The sequence below is a fragment of the Lithobates pipiens genome, unplaced genomic scaffold, assembly GCF_037356315.1.
Source record: "Lithobates pipiens isolate NorthernLeopardFrog02 unplaced genomic scaffold, aLitPip1_a1.2 Scaffold_10, whole genome shotgun sequence".
Taxonomy (NCBI): Eukaryota; Metazoa; Chordata; class Amphibia; order Anura; family Ranidae; genus Lithobates; species Lithobates pipiens.
In genome coordinates, this window is record NW_027507686.1 from 124,223,783 (window position 1) to 124,241,071 (window position 17,289).

Sequence of the window (17,289 nt, forward strand, 5' to 3'; positions counted from 1 at the left end):
GGAAAACAAAACAAATAAGGAATCTGACCTTCTGAATGTCTTGGTCAGTTCTAGATAGTGTAGGATACATCTCCTAACATCCAAATAATGAAATTTTAGTTCCTTCTCACCAGAGGGATTGGGATAAAAAGAGGGCAAAACTATTTTCTGGCTTCTATGAAAGCTGGATGCCACTTTCGACAAAAAGGCCGGATCGGTCTTTAAAACTATTCGGTCCGGAAAAATAACGCAAAAGGCAGCCCTGACTGATAAGGCCTCCATCTCACTGACCCTTCTGGCAGTCGTTACTGCTACCAGAAACACTGTCTTCAGAGTAAGTTCTCTCAGAAAACACTCCTTTAAAGGCTCAAAGGGGGGTCCAGTTAAGCTCTGTAAAACTAAAGATAAATCCCATCTGGGAAAGGACAGACCCTGGACCGGTTTCTGTCTGGACAGGGCCCTAAAGAACCTGACTACCCATGGGTTGGCAGCCAAATGATCTTCCAAATAAACACTGAGGGCTGATACTTGACCCCTAAGGGTACTAGTGGATAAGCCTTTATCTGCCCCACATTGTAAAAATTCCAAAACTCCGGAGGAGCTCCGTACTGGGAAAGAGCTCTCTGCGCACCACTTGTTGAAACGTAACCAGACCTCTTCATAGATCTGGCGAGTTTCCTTCTTCCTACTGTCCAGGAGGGTAGAAACTAGTCTCTCTGAAAATCCTTTAGATTTTAATAAACCCTCCTCAGTAGCCAGGCCGCTAACTTAATGGAGGCATTATCCCCTGGCCATGTTTTTAACCAGAGGGCCCTTCTGGCCGAATTGGCTAGAGCCGCCGTTCTGCCCGACATGCGGACGGACTCAGCAGAGGCATCTGCTATGTAAGCGATCCCTCGCAGCATAGTAGGGAAGGATGACAGAATGGTTTCCTTATCTGTGCCTGCCTCAATATGTTGTGGATCTGTGAGAGCCAGTGCTCTAAATTGCGAGCCACAACTGTAACTGCCATTTCAGGCTTTAGATTGCCGATAGCCGAGTCCCACGTTTTTTTAAGCAGAGAGTCAATCCTTTTGTCCATGACATCTGCCAAGGCCCCCATGTCTTCAAACGCCAAATCTGTGTGTCTGGAGACCTGGGAGAAAGCAGCATCCAATTTGGGATTTTTATTCCAAAGGCATGCTGGGTCCTCTGAAAATGGGAACCTTCTTTTGAGGGATCTAGGTAAAAAGGGCTTTCTCTCCGGATCCTGCCACTCCTTTTTAACGGTTTCCATTAAAACTTAATGCACTGGAAACACCCTTCTTTTTGGTTCCCCCAAACCTGAATACATTTGGTCATGCAGGGTTAGGGGCTTCTTATCAGTCTGGATACCGAGGGTTGTATAAATTGCCTTTAAGAGGTCCTCTACCTCATCAAGGGATAATTTATATCTGGAGGCTTTCCTGGACCCCCCGTCCTGGTCCTCGCCCTCTGAACCCTCCTGGGAATCGGAAGAGGAACTGTCTGGAAGTTCCCTACCTGTCCCTGAAGGGCCTGCAACCTCTGTCCCCCCTGTACTAGCAGGTTGGACCGGAGCAGAACTCTGTGCTAGAGGTGGGGTTGTATCCTGGTGAGATGGACCCGTGGGAAGCTGAAATTTTTCAAAAAGGGACCTAAAAGAAGAGAAGGTGGACGCGAGCTCTTTGACTGAAGCTGCTAGTCCTGACTCCTGTTCAGATTCCCTTTCCCTAACGAGGGAGTCAATACAGCCTTTGCACAACACTTTGGTCCAAGATTCCCCTAAAATGTCCCTACAGGAGGCACACTTCTTTTTAGAGCTATGCGTAGACCTAGTTTTTTCCGTAGCTTTCAGAAATAAGAAAAAAACAGAAAAAAAAGTCAATACAAAGCTCGGGATACAACCCTGGGAGTGCACTAGACCCTTTTTTAAAAGAAGGAATCTGAGCCTCCCCTCCCCCCTGGCCACCCAGGGGGTCTGCCCCCCCCCATGATAGAACCATACATTGGGGTGGGGGGATCCTAGATAGAGAGTACCCCTCCCCAGGGTGCTCTTACCTTAGGAATGCTGGAGATAGAGTCTGTTGTTTGAGCCTCATCTTCCGACATGACTGCAGGTGGCTGCTTACTACAGAGTTCCACGCTGCCTGTGCGCGTCCGAACTCATCTCCAGCTTGTGCCCGGCCCTCCTATCAGCTCCACGACCCGGAACTGGAAGTCGATCGTATTCGAGGTCAAGCCTTCGCTTCCGCCGGATACGACGTCGCCCGTCGTTCGGCCTGCTCGGTTCAAAGAAAAAAAGGGGGCGGACTGTACCCTTGTACAGGAAAATCTTTCGAACGGCTTGCCAGCTGCGTCCCTGTAGACGTGATAGGAGTCCCCCACGACCTGAAGCCGCGCTCGACTAGGAAGGGGTGGCAGTACCTGGTGAGGTAAGTAAACCGTTCGGCCCGCTTGGTTTCGAACGGTTTGAACCCAGCTTTCTCCAAACGAAGCCCCTGCTTCTTTCAACCGGGTTCTTTAACGAAAAAATGGCCACAGCCTCCCCGACTGATCGGCCTGGTTCCTTGCACAGTGTCTCCCCGCCGGAGGAAACACTAATAACTGAGGTCCGGCAGGGGAAGTAAGAATTTATGGGCTGGCGCAGTATTTCCAGAGGAAGAGGAGGAGTCTATCTCTCTCATAGTGGCTGTCCTGAAAGACGATTAAGGTTGTATGATATTTCCCTAACTGAATCATCATATTGTCAGAGATTAGACTAGTTTCACAAACTTTCTATTCTAAATTCTAAACAAATATCTTGGAAATCTTCCCGAGTTGGCACAAGAACCAAAAAAAAAAAAAGATCTAGTAAGGCCTAAAAATAATAAAGTCTTTTGAGGGGAGAAAGGTTTTTAGCATGAAATCTCCCAATTGTGGGGATGTCTAACTTTTACCCAGTCACAATGACATCCCCCACCCAAGCCTCTGTGGTCGTTCGAAAAACCAAAAATCATTAGGACCGACATTCGTGCTGCAAAAAGCTGGTCCAAAAATATTAGATCAAAACAACTTTTGCCTGGTTTAATGCTTAGGCTTGAAGGCCAAGACACCATGATTTTCATGATTTTAAGTTTTCCTGAAGGCAAAAGACCTAGACTGAGGGAGCTTTTTCTTCTGTGGCATTCAGTGCAGAGAAGAGAGCAGAAGTGTGATAAGAGACCTTTTGAAATCTGGTCTGCAGACCAGTACTAGGGATTATTTTTCCACATCTGATGTGGGCAATCATCCATCCTCCAACCAAGGAAGCATCACATTTGTAATAAACCTAATCTGACGAAAAAAATTTAAAATCAGGTACTAGGGTAAGCCTTCAGCTATCTAGTATTGATTCAGGCCTCTTGCCCCCTGTACCATAGCTTGGTACATGCAGGTAGAAGCATACACTGATCTAAAAGCCATATGTTGACTGGCATTAATGACAGTAAAAAAATACCACTTGCACTAACTGGTGTCCCGTTGTTACTTGCATAAACACATGCTCTCACGCCGATGCCTCCTTCCCCAACAATGTTTGGTCAGAACTGTAGTATGCCTGACAGGCAGGGGATAACTGCCTAGCAGGCAATGCCAGTGTCATTCCAGTGCAAGGTACTAGACCGCCAAGAGCATCCAATGTCCAGGTGGTGGGTGTAAGACAGAGTACATCTCCCCAACAGGGACACAAAAAATAAAAAAACAAAAAGAAAAGCCAACAGATAATCCACACGTCTCCACTTTATGTAAATAAAAAAATAAAAGGGGGGGGGGGGGGATGAGGGGGCTTTAAGTGGGGACACTTAAAGAAATGATCACAGCATAAGCCACTACTTCAGACGAGGATAAACAAAGTTATACAGACAGCTTGCCAATTGTTCATAAATGTGGCATTCAAATAGTTTATCTGCAAACAATAAGATGTGCAAGAAACTACTTGCCTGCTCTGTTTGGTTTCAAAAGTGCCTTCCTGTTCAGTATGATCAACAACTGCAGCTTTAGATCTTTGTGAAACTACAATGGATACTTCATCCTCTGCAAGAACAAAATAAATAAATATTATAAGACAAAACATTAAATTAAAAACACAAAAAATTGTATCACCTTGTGCTATGTAAACTTGAAATTAAAGTGGTTGTATCGTGTTTTTTTTTTTGTTTTTTTTTACCTTTACCTACAAGTAAGCCTATAATAAGGCTCATTTGTAGGTAAAATTAATATCTCCTAAACCTGTACGGTTTAGGAGATATTTACTTTTCATGCAGTCGCTAATGTCACGAGGCGCATGCGCTGTTAAGGCCCGGCTAAAGGTCCAGCAGAACTGGCAGAACTTGCTGGGGAAAAAAAGACTCCCACGTGCACACGCCGGCATGGCGCATCGCGGCTTCAGCCACTCACAACGCTGGAGCCGCGATACCCGAAAGACACACCAAGGAAACATGTCAGCTCCCTCGGCGTGGATTGGGTGAGATACCGTTGCCTCGTTCTAAGGTGAGTATTTCATAATGAGCTCGTATGTGCTACATACTAGCTCATTATTCCTTTGCCTTGCAGGTTTTTTTTTGTTTTAAAAACAAAAACGGGGGGGGGGGGTGGTTGCAGGTTCACTAACACTTTAAACCGCTTGCGGACCAGCCGCCGCAGTTTTACTGTGGCAGGTTGACTCCGCTGTGCAAAATCATGTGCCCGCCGCAAGTCTGACCACGGATCACGCGATCATCTCACAGAGAGGAAGAACGGCGAAATGCTAATGTAAACAAGCATTTCCCCGTTCTGCCTAGCGACACTGTCACCGATTACAGCTTCCTGTAATCGGGAGTGGTGATCAATGATGTGTCACTGCTAGCCCATCTGCACTACAGTTAGAATCACTCCCTAGGACACGTTTAACCCCTAAAGTGCCCCCTCCTGGATAACCCCCTTCACTGCCATTCACTTTTACACAGTAATAAGCTCATTTTTAATCTTCCTGATCCTTGTATAAATGTGAATGGTCCCAAAATAGCGGCAAAAGTGTCCGATCTAACCGTCATAATGTCGCAGTCACAAATTGCTGATCGCTGCCATTACCAGTAAAAATATATATATTAATAAAAATGCAATAAAACGATCCCCTATTTTGTAGACGCTATAACACTTGCGCAAACCAAACGCTTATTGTGGGTTTTTTTACCAAAAATATGTAGAAGAATGTTTCGGCCTGAACTGAGGGGAAAAAAAAATTATATATATTTTTTGGGGGGATATTACTGCAAAATGTTTTTTTTTTCCAAAATTGTCGCTCTTTTTTGTTTACAGCGCAAAAAATAAAAACCGCAGAGGTGATCAAATACCACCAAAAGAAAGCTCTATTTGTGGGGGAGAAAAATTGTCAGTTAAAGCGACGCAGTGCCGAATTGCAAAAAAGTGCTTTGGTCAGGAAGGGGGTAAATTCTTCCGGGGCTGAAGAGGTTAAGAAACTAAAACGAAACTGCTGCACCCTTCCCTACCATCTGGACATCAGATGTGACAAAAGTATAAAAATAACTTTGAATAGATATAAAGAGAAATGTGGGATTTAAAAAAAAAAAAAAAAAAAAAAAAAAAAAGTGTCACAACACAGATATAAAATATCAAAATTTTATTGAAAACATTTAAAATTAAGCATAATGTCATCATACAGTATCCATATAATAATCACAAAAATGCCGTAAATTCCAGCCCTCTAGATGTTTCGCCACACGATGGCTTCATCAGGAGACTTATCAGGTACTGCATATATGATCTCGAAGAATTATAAATATTATATTTAGACAAACAAATCAATTATCAAACATATCAAGACCTAATTTTAATAAAAAATCAACAATACAAAAACTAAAACGTGGGGGCGTGGTTTGACCTCGGTGGAAGATGGCAGCATAACTTCTCAGCTCCTGCCGACTGAGAGAAACATCAGCCTTTAACGGAGGATTTATACCCGTGTTCCACTGTACAAATCATGGTAACTTCATCCCGAAGCTCCTCGGCATCCCGCTCGAGGTCTCCTAGGGAAAATACCGGCCGCCTGAGCCAAAACATACCTGATATGTTCCGGAGCCAAGCTGGCAATATGGCGGCGCCACGAGGTGCAGCACAAGCTACGGGCCTCTCACACAACGCTCGCCGGCGGACCCCCCCAGCTGAAGATGACATTGTTCTCACTCCCCAACAACAACCTAGCCTACAGGACCTCCGTTCTGTGGCCACCGACATCAAAGAAACCCTTACGGCGGCCCTCACTGCTGCAATCTCGGACCTGCGAGTGGATATCCAAGCTATCTCGGGCAGAGTGCAGGAAGTGGAAAACGTTTTGGAGACCCATTCTACAGAGATGCGACGTTCCTGTCAGACTATTGATATTCATACCCTGCAATTGAGAGATCTTAATCGCCACATCGAGGACTTGGATAACCGTGGAAGGCGCCACAACCTCCGTATCCGCGGTTTGCCCGAATCCATAGAAGCGGAACACCTGCTATTAGAGGTAACGACCCTATTCAACAATCTATTAAACAGACCTGTCGCCACCCCGATCAGTATGGAGCGGATCCACCGTGCTCTACGCCCCAGGGGGAAGGAAACAGATCCCCCAAGGGATGTTGTATGCTGTATAATCGATTACCAGCTGAAAGAAGCCATCCTAAGAAAAGCCCGGGAGACGGAGCCCCTGCTGTACAATGGTGCAGACATTCACCTCTTCCAGGACCTGTCGAACATTACGCTGCAACGACGAAGAGAACTGCGCCCAATTCTGAAAGTTCTACGGGCCAAGGGAATACCCTATCGCTGGAAGTTTCCCTTCGGACTATCCGCCTCGGCACACGGTCGGTCTGCTCTACTTCGTGTCCCAGAGGATCTTCGTCACTTCTGCGAAACCTTGGAAATTCCGATGACGGCGGTACCCGATTGGTATGCGGACTTCAGACCGACCATACTCAGAAGAGCCGTTCCACGTAATGACACCATGGACACTCAAGATTCCCGCTTTCGGAGGAGACGCTCCCCTTCGGATCCACGAGCTCAACCCTTGGCTTCGGGTCAAACACACGGACCCAGCCCAACGAAAGCACCGCAGTCCAGGAGAGCCCGTCGGGATCGTTGAAGTTCTGCTTTAATCCAACCGAACGGACAGTTAAGTTGCGGGTCAGGTTGCTGTTTTCAAATCCCTTCGGATGTCGATTGGACCCTGATTATATCCTCTAACTTTCGTATCTTTTTCTGGTGTCCCCCTTATCTTTTTTTTTTTTTTCTTTTTGTGTTGTTGCTGGTTGTTTTCTTCCCTATAGGTTATTTGAGATTCTTACCTGGTCGCTCCATTGGCTCGCCCGGTCCGCATCATCTAAGGAACGGTTTGAAGAAGGACACCTAATAGGCCCCCCCATTTTTTTTTTTTTTTCCTTTTCCCATCTGCCTCGACCACCTATTCCCATTTTTGGCCTCCTCCCTTATAATGTATGTGTTTTTTTTCTAATGTACTCTCTCTTCAGTCGGCCAGCTTAGACCGGTTATTGTTATTGTTGTTATTGTTCTAAATTGTTCTAAATTTTTAGCATATCTCCATTGTCTCAAACCGACCCCCACGCAGTGGTCCGATAGTTTTTACCTTTTCACAGCTGTCCTGCTTCTAGTTTTCCACTGCATCGCTTTTGGTAAATATATATTTCTTGTTTTATTTTTGGAATTAGTTTCACGGTCTCCTCAGATTAGCAAGCTGGTTCTTGCTAATTTCCAATTTTTCACCCCAGATCTAACCTACGCATCAGCACAAGTAGGGTTTTTTTTACTCCCTTTTTTTTTTTTGTCCATTATCATTCGATTCACCCCCCCACCTTTCCCTCCCTTGCCTCCCCCTTTCCTTACCCAAGAGATATACCTTATAAGTTATACCTTCTTACTCTCTCTGCTCTTGCGGGGGACCACTCATAGGCCCTGGGTCTGAAGGCCGCTCGGCTCGCTCTCTTCTCTTCCCTTTTATCCTTACTCCAGTGTACCAATTGACTTAAGTTTGGAAATAGCCGCATTTCTTTTCTTCCCTCACTAATCAATACCATGTCAAAACCCCACAGTCGGCCCAATAACGGGCTTTTAACTTTAATATCCCTGAATGTTAGAGGTCTCAACATACCAGAGAAACGATCTCAAGTCTTACTTGAATTACATAAATACAAAGCTGATATTGCTTTCCTCCAGGAGACGCATTTTAAGACGGGTTCCGCTCCGAAATTCTCAAACTTCCGCTTCCCTACCTCTTTGCATGCCACTAATCACTATGCCAAGACCAAGGGAGTCTCCATTTTAATTGCAAAACATTGCCCATTCCAAATTCAGGACACTTGTGTGGATGAAGATGCTCGCTACCTTTTTGTTAAAGGCATGCTCTACGGCAAACCTTTCACCCTAGCCAATATCTATGCACCTAACCATGGCCAGGTCCCCTTTTTTAATGCGGCTCTTAGGGAACTTATCACATTTCAGGAGGGTATGCTAATTCTCGGAGGGGACTTTAATGTCCCCCTAAATCCTTCTCTTGACACTTCAAATGGTGCGTCCTCCATACCGTATAGAGCACTTAGGTCGATCAAGGACAGATTACATGACCTAGCGTTAAACGACTCCTGGAGACTGTTAAATCCCAATGTTAAGGACTATACGTACTATTCAACCCCATGTAATAAGTATTCTAGATTGGACCATATCTTCATTTCACAAGATGATCTTCCATCCCTACATTCCGCTTCCATCCTCCCCATGTATTTATCTGATCACAACCCAGTTTCTCTGACCATAGATATCGCACAGGCCCCCACCAGATCCTCTATTTGGAGGCTTGACCCGTCTTTACTCACAGACGAAACTATTACGGCCACCATATCTAATCGATTAACTTTATTTTTTCAAGAAAACGCTTCTCCAGACATGTCCCCAATGATGCTTTGGGAAGCCCATAAGTGCACAATACGAGGAGATCTGATTGCTATCTTGGCCAGACGGAAAAAGGAAAGGAAGGCACTCATTTCTAAATTGTCCCAACGCATACAGCTTTTGGAAAGAGCTCACAAACACTCTCAGGCTTTAGCAACACTCCCAGCTTTGCTCCAAGCCCGGAAAGAGCTTTTAGAGGCCCTAAATAGGCAAATACGTCGAAATTATTCCCTCGCGCAAAAAACCTTTTATGAATATGGAAATAAGGCTGGAAAAATTCTGGCAAGAGCCCTCAAACGGAAGAAAGCCGCTATGACCATACATTCAATCACTGATCCCCAAGGACGGAAATTGACGGCTAGTGACCACATAGCGCAACAATTTATGACATATTACTCCCAGTTATATAACCTGCGTTCCGCTGATCCTCCCACTAGTGACAGTTCCCGGCTTCAGATGATCAATGGCTTTCTTTCCACCTACAGCCCCGACCCTTTGTCGGATTCGGATGCAGCCGACTTGGAAAGACCCTTGTCACCCTCAGAATTGGATATGGTGCTTAAGCAACTGAAACCTGGGAAAAGCCCGGGCCCAGATGGGTTAACGTCGGGATATTATAAGACGTTCATTGATCCTCTCAAGCCGCATTTTCTGTCCGCCTTTAATTCCTTAGCGTTTGGCGATACCCCTCCTAGAGACTTGTTGACGGCTCACATAGCCGTGATCCCTAAACCAAATAAGGACGCATCGCTTGTGATGAATTATAGACCAATATCCCTACTAAATGTTGATCTCAAGATCTTTGCAAAGATATTAGCCAACCGTCACTTGCCTCTCCTGCCCAACCTGGTTTCTTTAGACCAGGTTGGTTTTGTACCGGGCAGAGAGGCAAGAGACAATACGCTCAAAGCTATCAACATTCACCACTGGTTATCGTCCTCCCTTCAGCGAGGTTTCTTCCTTTCCCTTGACGCGGGGAAGGCGTTTGACAGGGTGGCCTGGGACTACATGTCAGCAGTTCTCAAGCGGATAGGACTACGGGATCGCATGCTTCATTTTATCTTAGCTTTGTACTCGTCCCCAACAGCTAGAGTCCGAGTTAATGGCCACCTGTCGGACGCCTTCTTCGTGTCAAATGGAACTCGCCAGGGGTGCCCCCTCTCCCCCTTGATTTTTGTGTTAACCCTGGAACCATTGCTTAATCGGCTACGGGCTAACCCTGACATCAAGGGAGTTACAATATCTGATTCTATTTACAAGTTAGCCGCTTTTGCGGATGACATTCTCCTATTTTTGACAGATCCTCATATATCCCTACCTAATGTACTTGCGGATTTCGCTACTTTTAACACCCTATCTAATCTTCAAATTAATTTATCCAAATCAGAAGCCCTAAATGTATCTTTAGACCCTGAGACGCTCACATTATGCAAAGCCAATTCCCCCTTTAGATGGGTTAAAGACGCCATCACTTATTTAGGAATCAAGCTCCCTACTCACCTATCTAACCTATATGCGCTTAATTATATCCCTCTCATTCGAAACATTCAAAAAGATCTTAATGACTGGTCGTCCGGTATGTTTTCGTGGTTTGGAAGGGCTGCTGTCCTTAAAATGAATATCCTCCCGCGCTTGCTATATATTTTTCAAACTATTCCCATCAATGTACCCCAGACTTTTTTTACCTCATATAGAACGGCCATACGTCGATTCATATGGGGCTCTCAACGTCCCAGACTTAGTCTTGACAGGCTGGCCCTACCCAAAACAGCAGGCGGTATAGGCCTACCAGACGTGACTAAGTACCACTGGGCATGCCAGTTGACTCGTCTTATTGACTGGAATGTCCATATTCACTTGAAAGCTTGGGTTAATATAGAACAAAAATTTACTAGACTGCCGATAAGTTCATTGCCATGGTTGGCTTCAGAACACATACCTAGTTCGTGTACACATCATCCACTAATCGGTTGCACCCTTCAAATGTTCCGGAAGGCCTGTAAGGGGCACCGTATTTCCTCGTTAAATGGTCCCCTAACCCCAATTAGACAGAATCCGGCATTCCCTGCGGGCATGTCAACCTCTTTTTTGTCGGAATTTTGGCCCCATGATGAGATGCAGGCAAGACACTTCTTTTCTGCGGGGTCGTTTTTAGATCGGGCTGATATCCCCTCACGGAATGTTGATCGCGCTTGCCCTATGTGGACTTATTTCCAATTGCGACACTTCTTAAATGATCCCCATAAGCGCAGTGACTTCTCTAGACAACCCACCTTGTTTGAAAATTTATGCTTGCAAACAGAACAACAAAGACACTTAATTTCTAATATTTACCCAATGTTGTTTTCGACCCATGATCCTAAATCTAATGTGGCCGTTCGAAGCTGGGAAAGAGATCTCGCCCTTAATCTTTCCCCAGACGAGTGGGAAAATATCTACACGTTGATTCATAAAGGTTCTATTAATGTGTCAACCCAAGAGAATGGCTTTAAGATCTTCTCAAAATGGTATAAAACTCCGACCAAATTGAACAAGATCTCCCCGAATATCTCTTCCAAATGCTGGCGTTGCTCGCAAGATACAGGCTCCATGCTACACATATGGTGGTCCTGCCCCAAACTCCAACCCTTCTGGCAAACTGTACACCGACTGACTTCCAAGATCACGACTTACCAGTTAGATTACACTCCTGGGCAAATGTTATTACATCACTCTTCGATCCCCTTTAATCATTATCATCGTTCATTAGCTCTCCACCTAATCAATGCGGCCAAGATGTGTATTCCCACATTTTGGAACTCCACGAAAGTACCAACAATTGCGGATTGGTTCAACCGCATTTCTAGAATTGCGGAAATGGAAGATCTCATACACCAAGCTAAAGACACAGCGTCTAAATTCACGAAGATATGGTCCTGCTGGAACCACTTTAAGTTATCTGATGAATATAAACTTCTACTTTCACAATGAGAGAATGCATCCCCAGCATTCGAAAGCTTAGGATAAATGCGGTATAGCCCCCCCCCTACCACCCTCAGGCTGGCTCTGAGGGCAGCTGTCATCCCTTAGAAGTGAAACCATATCTGACGTGTATGTGTGTAAGCAGGGCATTTACTTTCTAGTCTGGGTACCCCCTCTGTATGCATCACTCTTGGATCTCTCCATGTCCCTTCTCTTCCCGCTCCCCTCCATCTCCCCTGTTTTGTTGTTGGTTGTTTTTTCTTTTTTTTCTCTTTCGTCTTTGTTTTGGTTTTTCTGCTGTTTAGCTATATGTGTATTCTCGGGTAGCAATCACAGTGGGGTCGCTAGGGGTCCGTGACCGCACCCCCACACTTCTCCCGGCATAGTAATACGGCATAATTGCTACCAATTAAATCCCCAAGCTCCTGGGCATTAAAGTTTCCATTCACCTTTATGCTTGACATATGATGATCCATTGTTAAGTTTGTTACGCATGCCTTAGCACGTACTTTTCCTGTTTTGTTTTGTTCTATCAACACGCATTGTTCAAATTTTCCTTGTGTCGGTTCTTGATCTAGAGGAGCTTTTAGGTATACGGGGCAGTTTGTTCATGACCCTTGTCTCCTCTAAAGGTATTTGCCTTAACTTGTAGACATGTGTTTTGTTTCCTTCAATGTTCCTTGGTTATTAATCGAATGTGACATCACTGTGATATACTGCTCTGATGTGCTGAACTGTAAGTTTTATGCAACTTTTACAATAAAACTTTTCTTGGAAGAAAAAAAAAAAAAAAAACTAAAACGTTCATATATCTCACATATGTATAAGCTTGTACATCATCCCAGGGTTTTCCCTTACCTGAATACTGATGAATATCTTAAAAAAACAATAAGATTGAGCTCCAAAAATCACAGGGGCAAATAGAAAAATATTTGGCGAAACCACAGAGGAAGGCATATTGATGCCAAAAAGAAGCCCGTCTGAGAGTGAGATTCAATATAGATATACCTTATAATAACTTGAACATAAGTTGACCTGATCTTACTAAATAGAATTATCACCTGCCAATATGACCAACAGTAGGCCCCTAGTTGATTCGGGTTGGTAGGAAAATCGCAACTAAATAAACCTATTCCCAAAGCTGACACAGGGAACAATTGTCACCATGACATTTCAGAAACTGGCATTGGTCCTGCATGAAACACATAATGGGAACAGGTTAAGCAAGTCAAATAATATCAATAAAGTAACATCCCTTCGGGACCAACAATAGATTACCTCTGGTTTCATCTCCCCCCTCCATAGTGAAGGCCACGGCATAGATCCCCAGATTGGCATCCCTATATACCCCCCTCCACTTCCACCAGCATTCAATGGTGCCGACGGAGGTGCGGACAACCAAAAAAAGCCAGCACCCATGCGTGAGCCGCAACGGAATTTACGACACGTGTTGCAAGATGGAAACACAGCCCCATGTTGGTAAATCTGCCAATATTAGAGCGAAAAAGACCACCCAACTATCGTTCCTGCACAGAGCCATCAAAAATCAGCAATCAGAGATACCTCTCTATTGGGGCAAGGCATGCACCTGGCAAATGGCGCCACCCAGGAAAGCAGCCAAGGAGTGAACTGGATGCCAACCCCTGTGATTCCCTGGGTGTCCGTATGGTCCCCTGATCTTATTCAAAGCCCCAGAATAAGACCCTAAATGCCATCTATTGATTGAAAATGGGGAACACATCCCTCTCTGAGAAAATAGGATTTTTATACTCACCTTGAAATCCTTTTCTCTGTAGTTCACTGACTGACACAGCTCCTTTACGTTAGACCATCGGGTTGTTACACCACCTTCAGGAGAGGACTAGGCAGAACATGTTAACATGTACAAAAAAACAGAACTTTCTAGTTCCGCCCAAGGGGTGGTCCCTTCAGTAACAATCCCCCAGCCTGCATCCTGCAGCCTCAGTACATCAACAAGCAGTATAACGTAAAAAAAAGGAGGGGAGGGTGCTGTGTCATTAGTTGAAATCACCGGGTCCGATAGGCCCCGGTTCCTTAGCACCTGGCTCTCAACAGCCATGCCGTTAAAGCCAGTGATGGTAAAGCAGGATGGAGAATCGGACCTTGAGACAGAAGATCCTCTTGTAACAGCAGTCGCCAGGTGGCGTCTGCGTACCAGGGATGCTGAGGCCAATCTGGGGCAATCAGAATTACTGGAATCCCCTCGGCAGCCACTCTGCGGAACAGACGTGGTAGTACCTTAAGCGGAGAAGAGGCATAGCTCAGTCGGTACTGACCCCACGGAGCCACCAGCGTGTCTACCTAAAGATCTCTTGTCCTGGACACGCATCTCTGCACTTTCCGATTGAGACAGGAAGCCAGGAGATCCACGTCTGGTGTGCCCCATCGAAGGCACGGTAGCATGAACACCTCCGGATGCAGAGCCCATTCTCCTGGGTCCAGCATCTGGAGACTTAGAAAGTCAGCCTGCCAGTTCTCCACTCCTGGGATGTAAATGGCCGATAGGGCGGGTAAATGTCGCTCTGCCCACTGAAGGATGTGAGCAACCCCCCGTGCGGCCAAGCTTCTTGTTCCTCCTTGATGATTGACATATGCCACCGCCGTGGCGTTGTTTGACTGGATCCTGATAGGACGCCCTCGAAGTCTCATCGACCATGTGGAGAATCATAGTCCGATAGCTTGTAACTCGAGCACATTGATCGGCAACTTGGATTCCTCCCCCAACCAGAGGCCCTGGGTCAACTGTACCCCAGTACTCCACCCCAGGCTGGCATCCATTGTGATCACCGTCCAATGTAGAGGTAGGAATTACTTCCCGAATTGAAGTGCCGGGGACCTCAGCCACCAGAGCAGGGAGTCCCTGACTGACTGAATCTGCCGATCCAGGGATAATGGAAATTTGTCCCATTTCGTCAAGATCTCCTTCTTGCAAGACTCTGGTGAAACTGGGCATACGGCACTGCCTCAAAGGAGGCCACCATGAGCCCCAGGACTTGCATGCAAAAGCATAGCGACGACCACCTGTGGTTCAGCAACAGTTTTACCGTGGCTCAGAGTCTGCAGCTTGTCTTAAGGGAGAAACACTCTCGCTTCCATGGAGTCCAGCAGTAAGCCTAGGTACTCCAAACGCTGAGTCGGTATGAGCACCAACTTTTTTAGGTTCAAAAGCCACCCAAATTCTTGCAGGGTCCTCCTTTAATTCTGATGCAGAAGATGCTCTCAGGAGGAAATAGTCTAGATAACCTACAATCGCGACCCCGCGCTGTCGCAGCAACGCCAAAACTGGAGCCAATACCTTGGTAAAGACTAAGAGGGGGCTGATGCCAAGCCAAAAGGGGAGAACCACAAACTGGTAGTGGGAGTCCCCAACTGAAAATTGCAGAAACTTCTGATGTCGTAGGCATATGGGTATGTGCAGGTACGCACACTGGATGTCCAAGGACACCAGGAAGTCCCCTAGATGGAGTGCGGCGACTACTGAGCGAACGGATTTCATTCTGAACCTCTGTACTTTCATGAAGCAATTGAGGGCTTTTAGGTCCAAGATTGGACATACCCCTTCCTTTTTGGGAACTACAGAGTAGAACCCCTGGAATCTTTCCGGCTCCGGAATAGGTACTATCACCCCGCGACTCAGCAGGTCAAGGCGACCACCCACCCGTGAGACGGGCGGGGACAAACCTTCATACGGCAGCACTCTTGCTCGCAGGCTTGCGGTTCCAGGGATGCTTTTGTCCCTCAGAGGTCGTCCTATCGGGCTGGGAGTGTTTAGCTGAAGCCCGGAGGGGACAAAAAAGCTGTTTGTGAGCGGAAAATGAGAGCCCATGCCTACGTTGTGTGGCTCCTTATGCCCCGTACACACGAGAGGACTTATGTCCGACAGACTTCCAAAGGAGTTCCGCCGGAATTCCGCCGGAGTTCTGACAGACTTTTCGGCCGAACGGACTTGGCCACACACGATCACACTAAACTCCGACGGATTCGAACGTGATGACGTACGACCCGACTCGAATAAGGAAGTTCATAGCCAGTAGCCAATAGCTGCCCTAGCGTCGGTTTTAGTCCGTCGGAGTAGCATACACACGAGCGGATTTTTCGAAGGGGACCGGGTCCGGCGGAGTTCCGTCGGGAAAATTTGAAGCATGCTTCATTTCTAAAGTCCGTCAGACTTTTGCGAAGCTAAAGTCTGTTGCAGCCCACACACGATCGGATAGTCTGACGGACTCGGTCTGACGGACTTTGGATGTTGAAAAGTCCGCTCGTGTGTACGGGGCATTAGCCTTCCTGGCCTGTAGGAGTAAGGTTCTCTTCACACCAGTGGCATTCTTAATGATGTTATCTAATGAGGCTCCAAAGAGCCCTTCACCCAGAAAGGGTAGATGCCTGGTCAGCCGACCTGCATTTTAGTTAAATCAGGTGCCTCAGCACCACTGCTGACACTGATGCCCTGGATAACAGAGGGAGGGTATCCAGGGCTGCATCACAAACTTACTTAAAACGGGGTTCCACCCTAAAGTGGAACTTTCCGCTGATCAGAAACCTCTCCCCTCCGGTGTCACAATTGGCACCTTTCAGGGGGAGGGGGGTGCAGATACCTGTCAAAGACAGGTATTTACACCCACTTCCGGGCATAGACTCCCACGGGAGTCTATGCCTCTTCCTGTCCCTACGCGCTGTTTGCTGGGACACACACGGGTCCCAGAGACAGCGCGGACAATTCCTATTGCGCTGTGCGACTCGCGCATGCGCAGTAGGGAACCGGGAAGTGAAGCCGCAGCGCTTCACTTCCCGATTCCCTCACCTAGAATGGTGACTGCAGCACCGGAGAGCCGAGCAATCGATCGGCCTCGGCATTGCTGGACCCCGGGACAGGTGAGTGTCCATTTATTAAAAGTCAGCAGCTGCAGTATTTGTAGCTGCTGGCTTTTAATATTTTTTTCCACAGTGCAATCCCGCTTTAAGGCCTTGCACTATCTGGTCTGCTAGTTCCACGCAGACAGGAGAAGCCTGTTGCTCCCCCAATTCGTGGTACAAAAGTTTTGCCCACTCGGTCAGTGTCTGTAAAACAAGTGCGGAGGCCAGTACTGGTCGCAGATAAGGAGGTGAGGTGGCCCCCGAATCGACCCCCCCCCCCCAGGGAACGCCCAGCTGCTCACCCCACCAAAGCAGTCCTGAAGAGCTGGGAGACGTTCCATCACAGACCTACACCTGCGCAGTTACAGGGTAGCTGCTGGCCTCGGTATACTGTGATCCAGACATCAGTAGCCCAGTCATATGTATACCCCGGAGCATTGAAGTTCACCGACCACCTCTGGAGCATGAGGTATGTCATGGCCTGCCGAGCCATAGCTGCGGCCTCCTCACGCTCGA

General features: G+C 46.7%; 1 protein-coding gene across 3 annotated transcripts in view; it reads right to left on the reverse strand.

Annotated features, from left to right (window-relative positions):
• CENPT (centromere protein T) overlaps nucleotides 1–17,289 on the reverse strand; it is a 561,799-nt gene that overhangs the window by 420,443 nt on the left and 124,067 nt on the right. For all 3 annotated transcript variants that reach the window (XR_013263258.1, XM_077457969.1, XM_077457960.1), the window contains one exon: nucleotides 3,936–4,029. Coding sequence is in view for 2 of the 3 variants with exons in the window: in XM_077457969.1 (XP_077314095.1) it covers nucleotides 3,936–4,029 (94 nt within the window). In the remaining variant the exon portion in view is untranslated. The remainder of the gene's footprint in view (nucleotides 1–3,935; nucleotides 4,030–17,289) is intronic.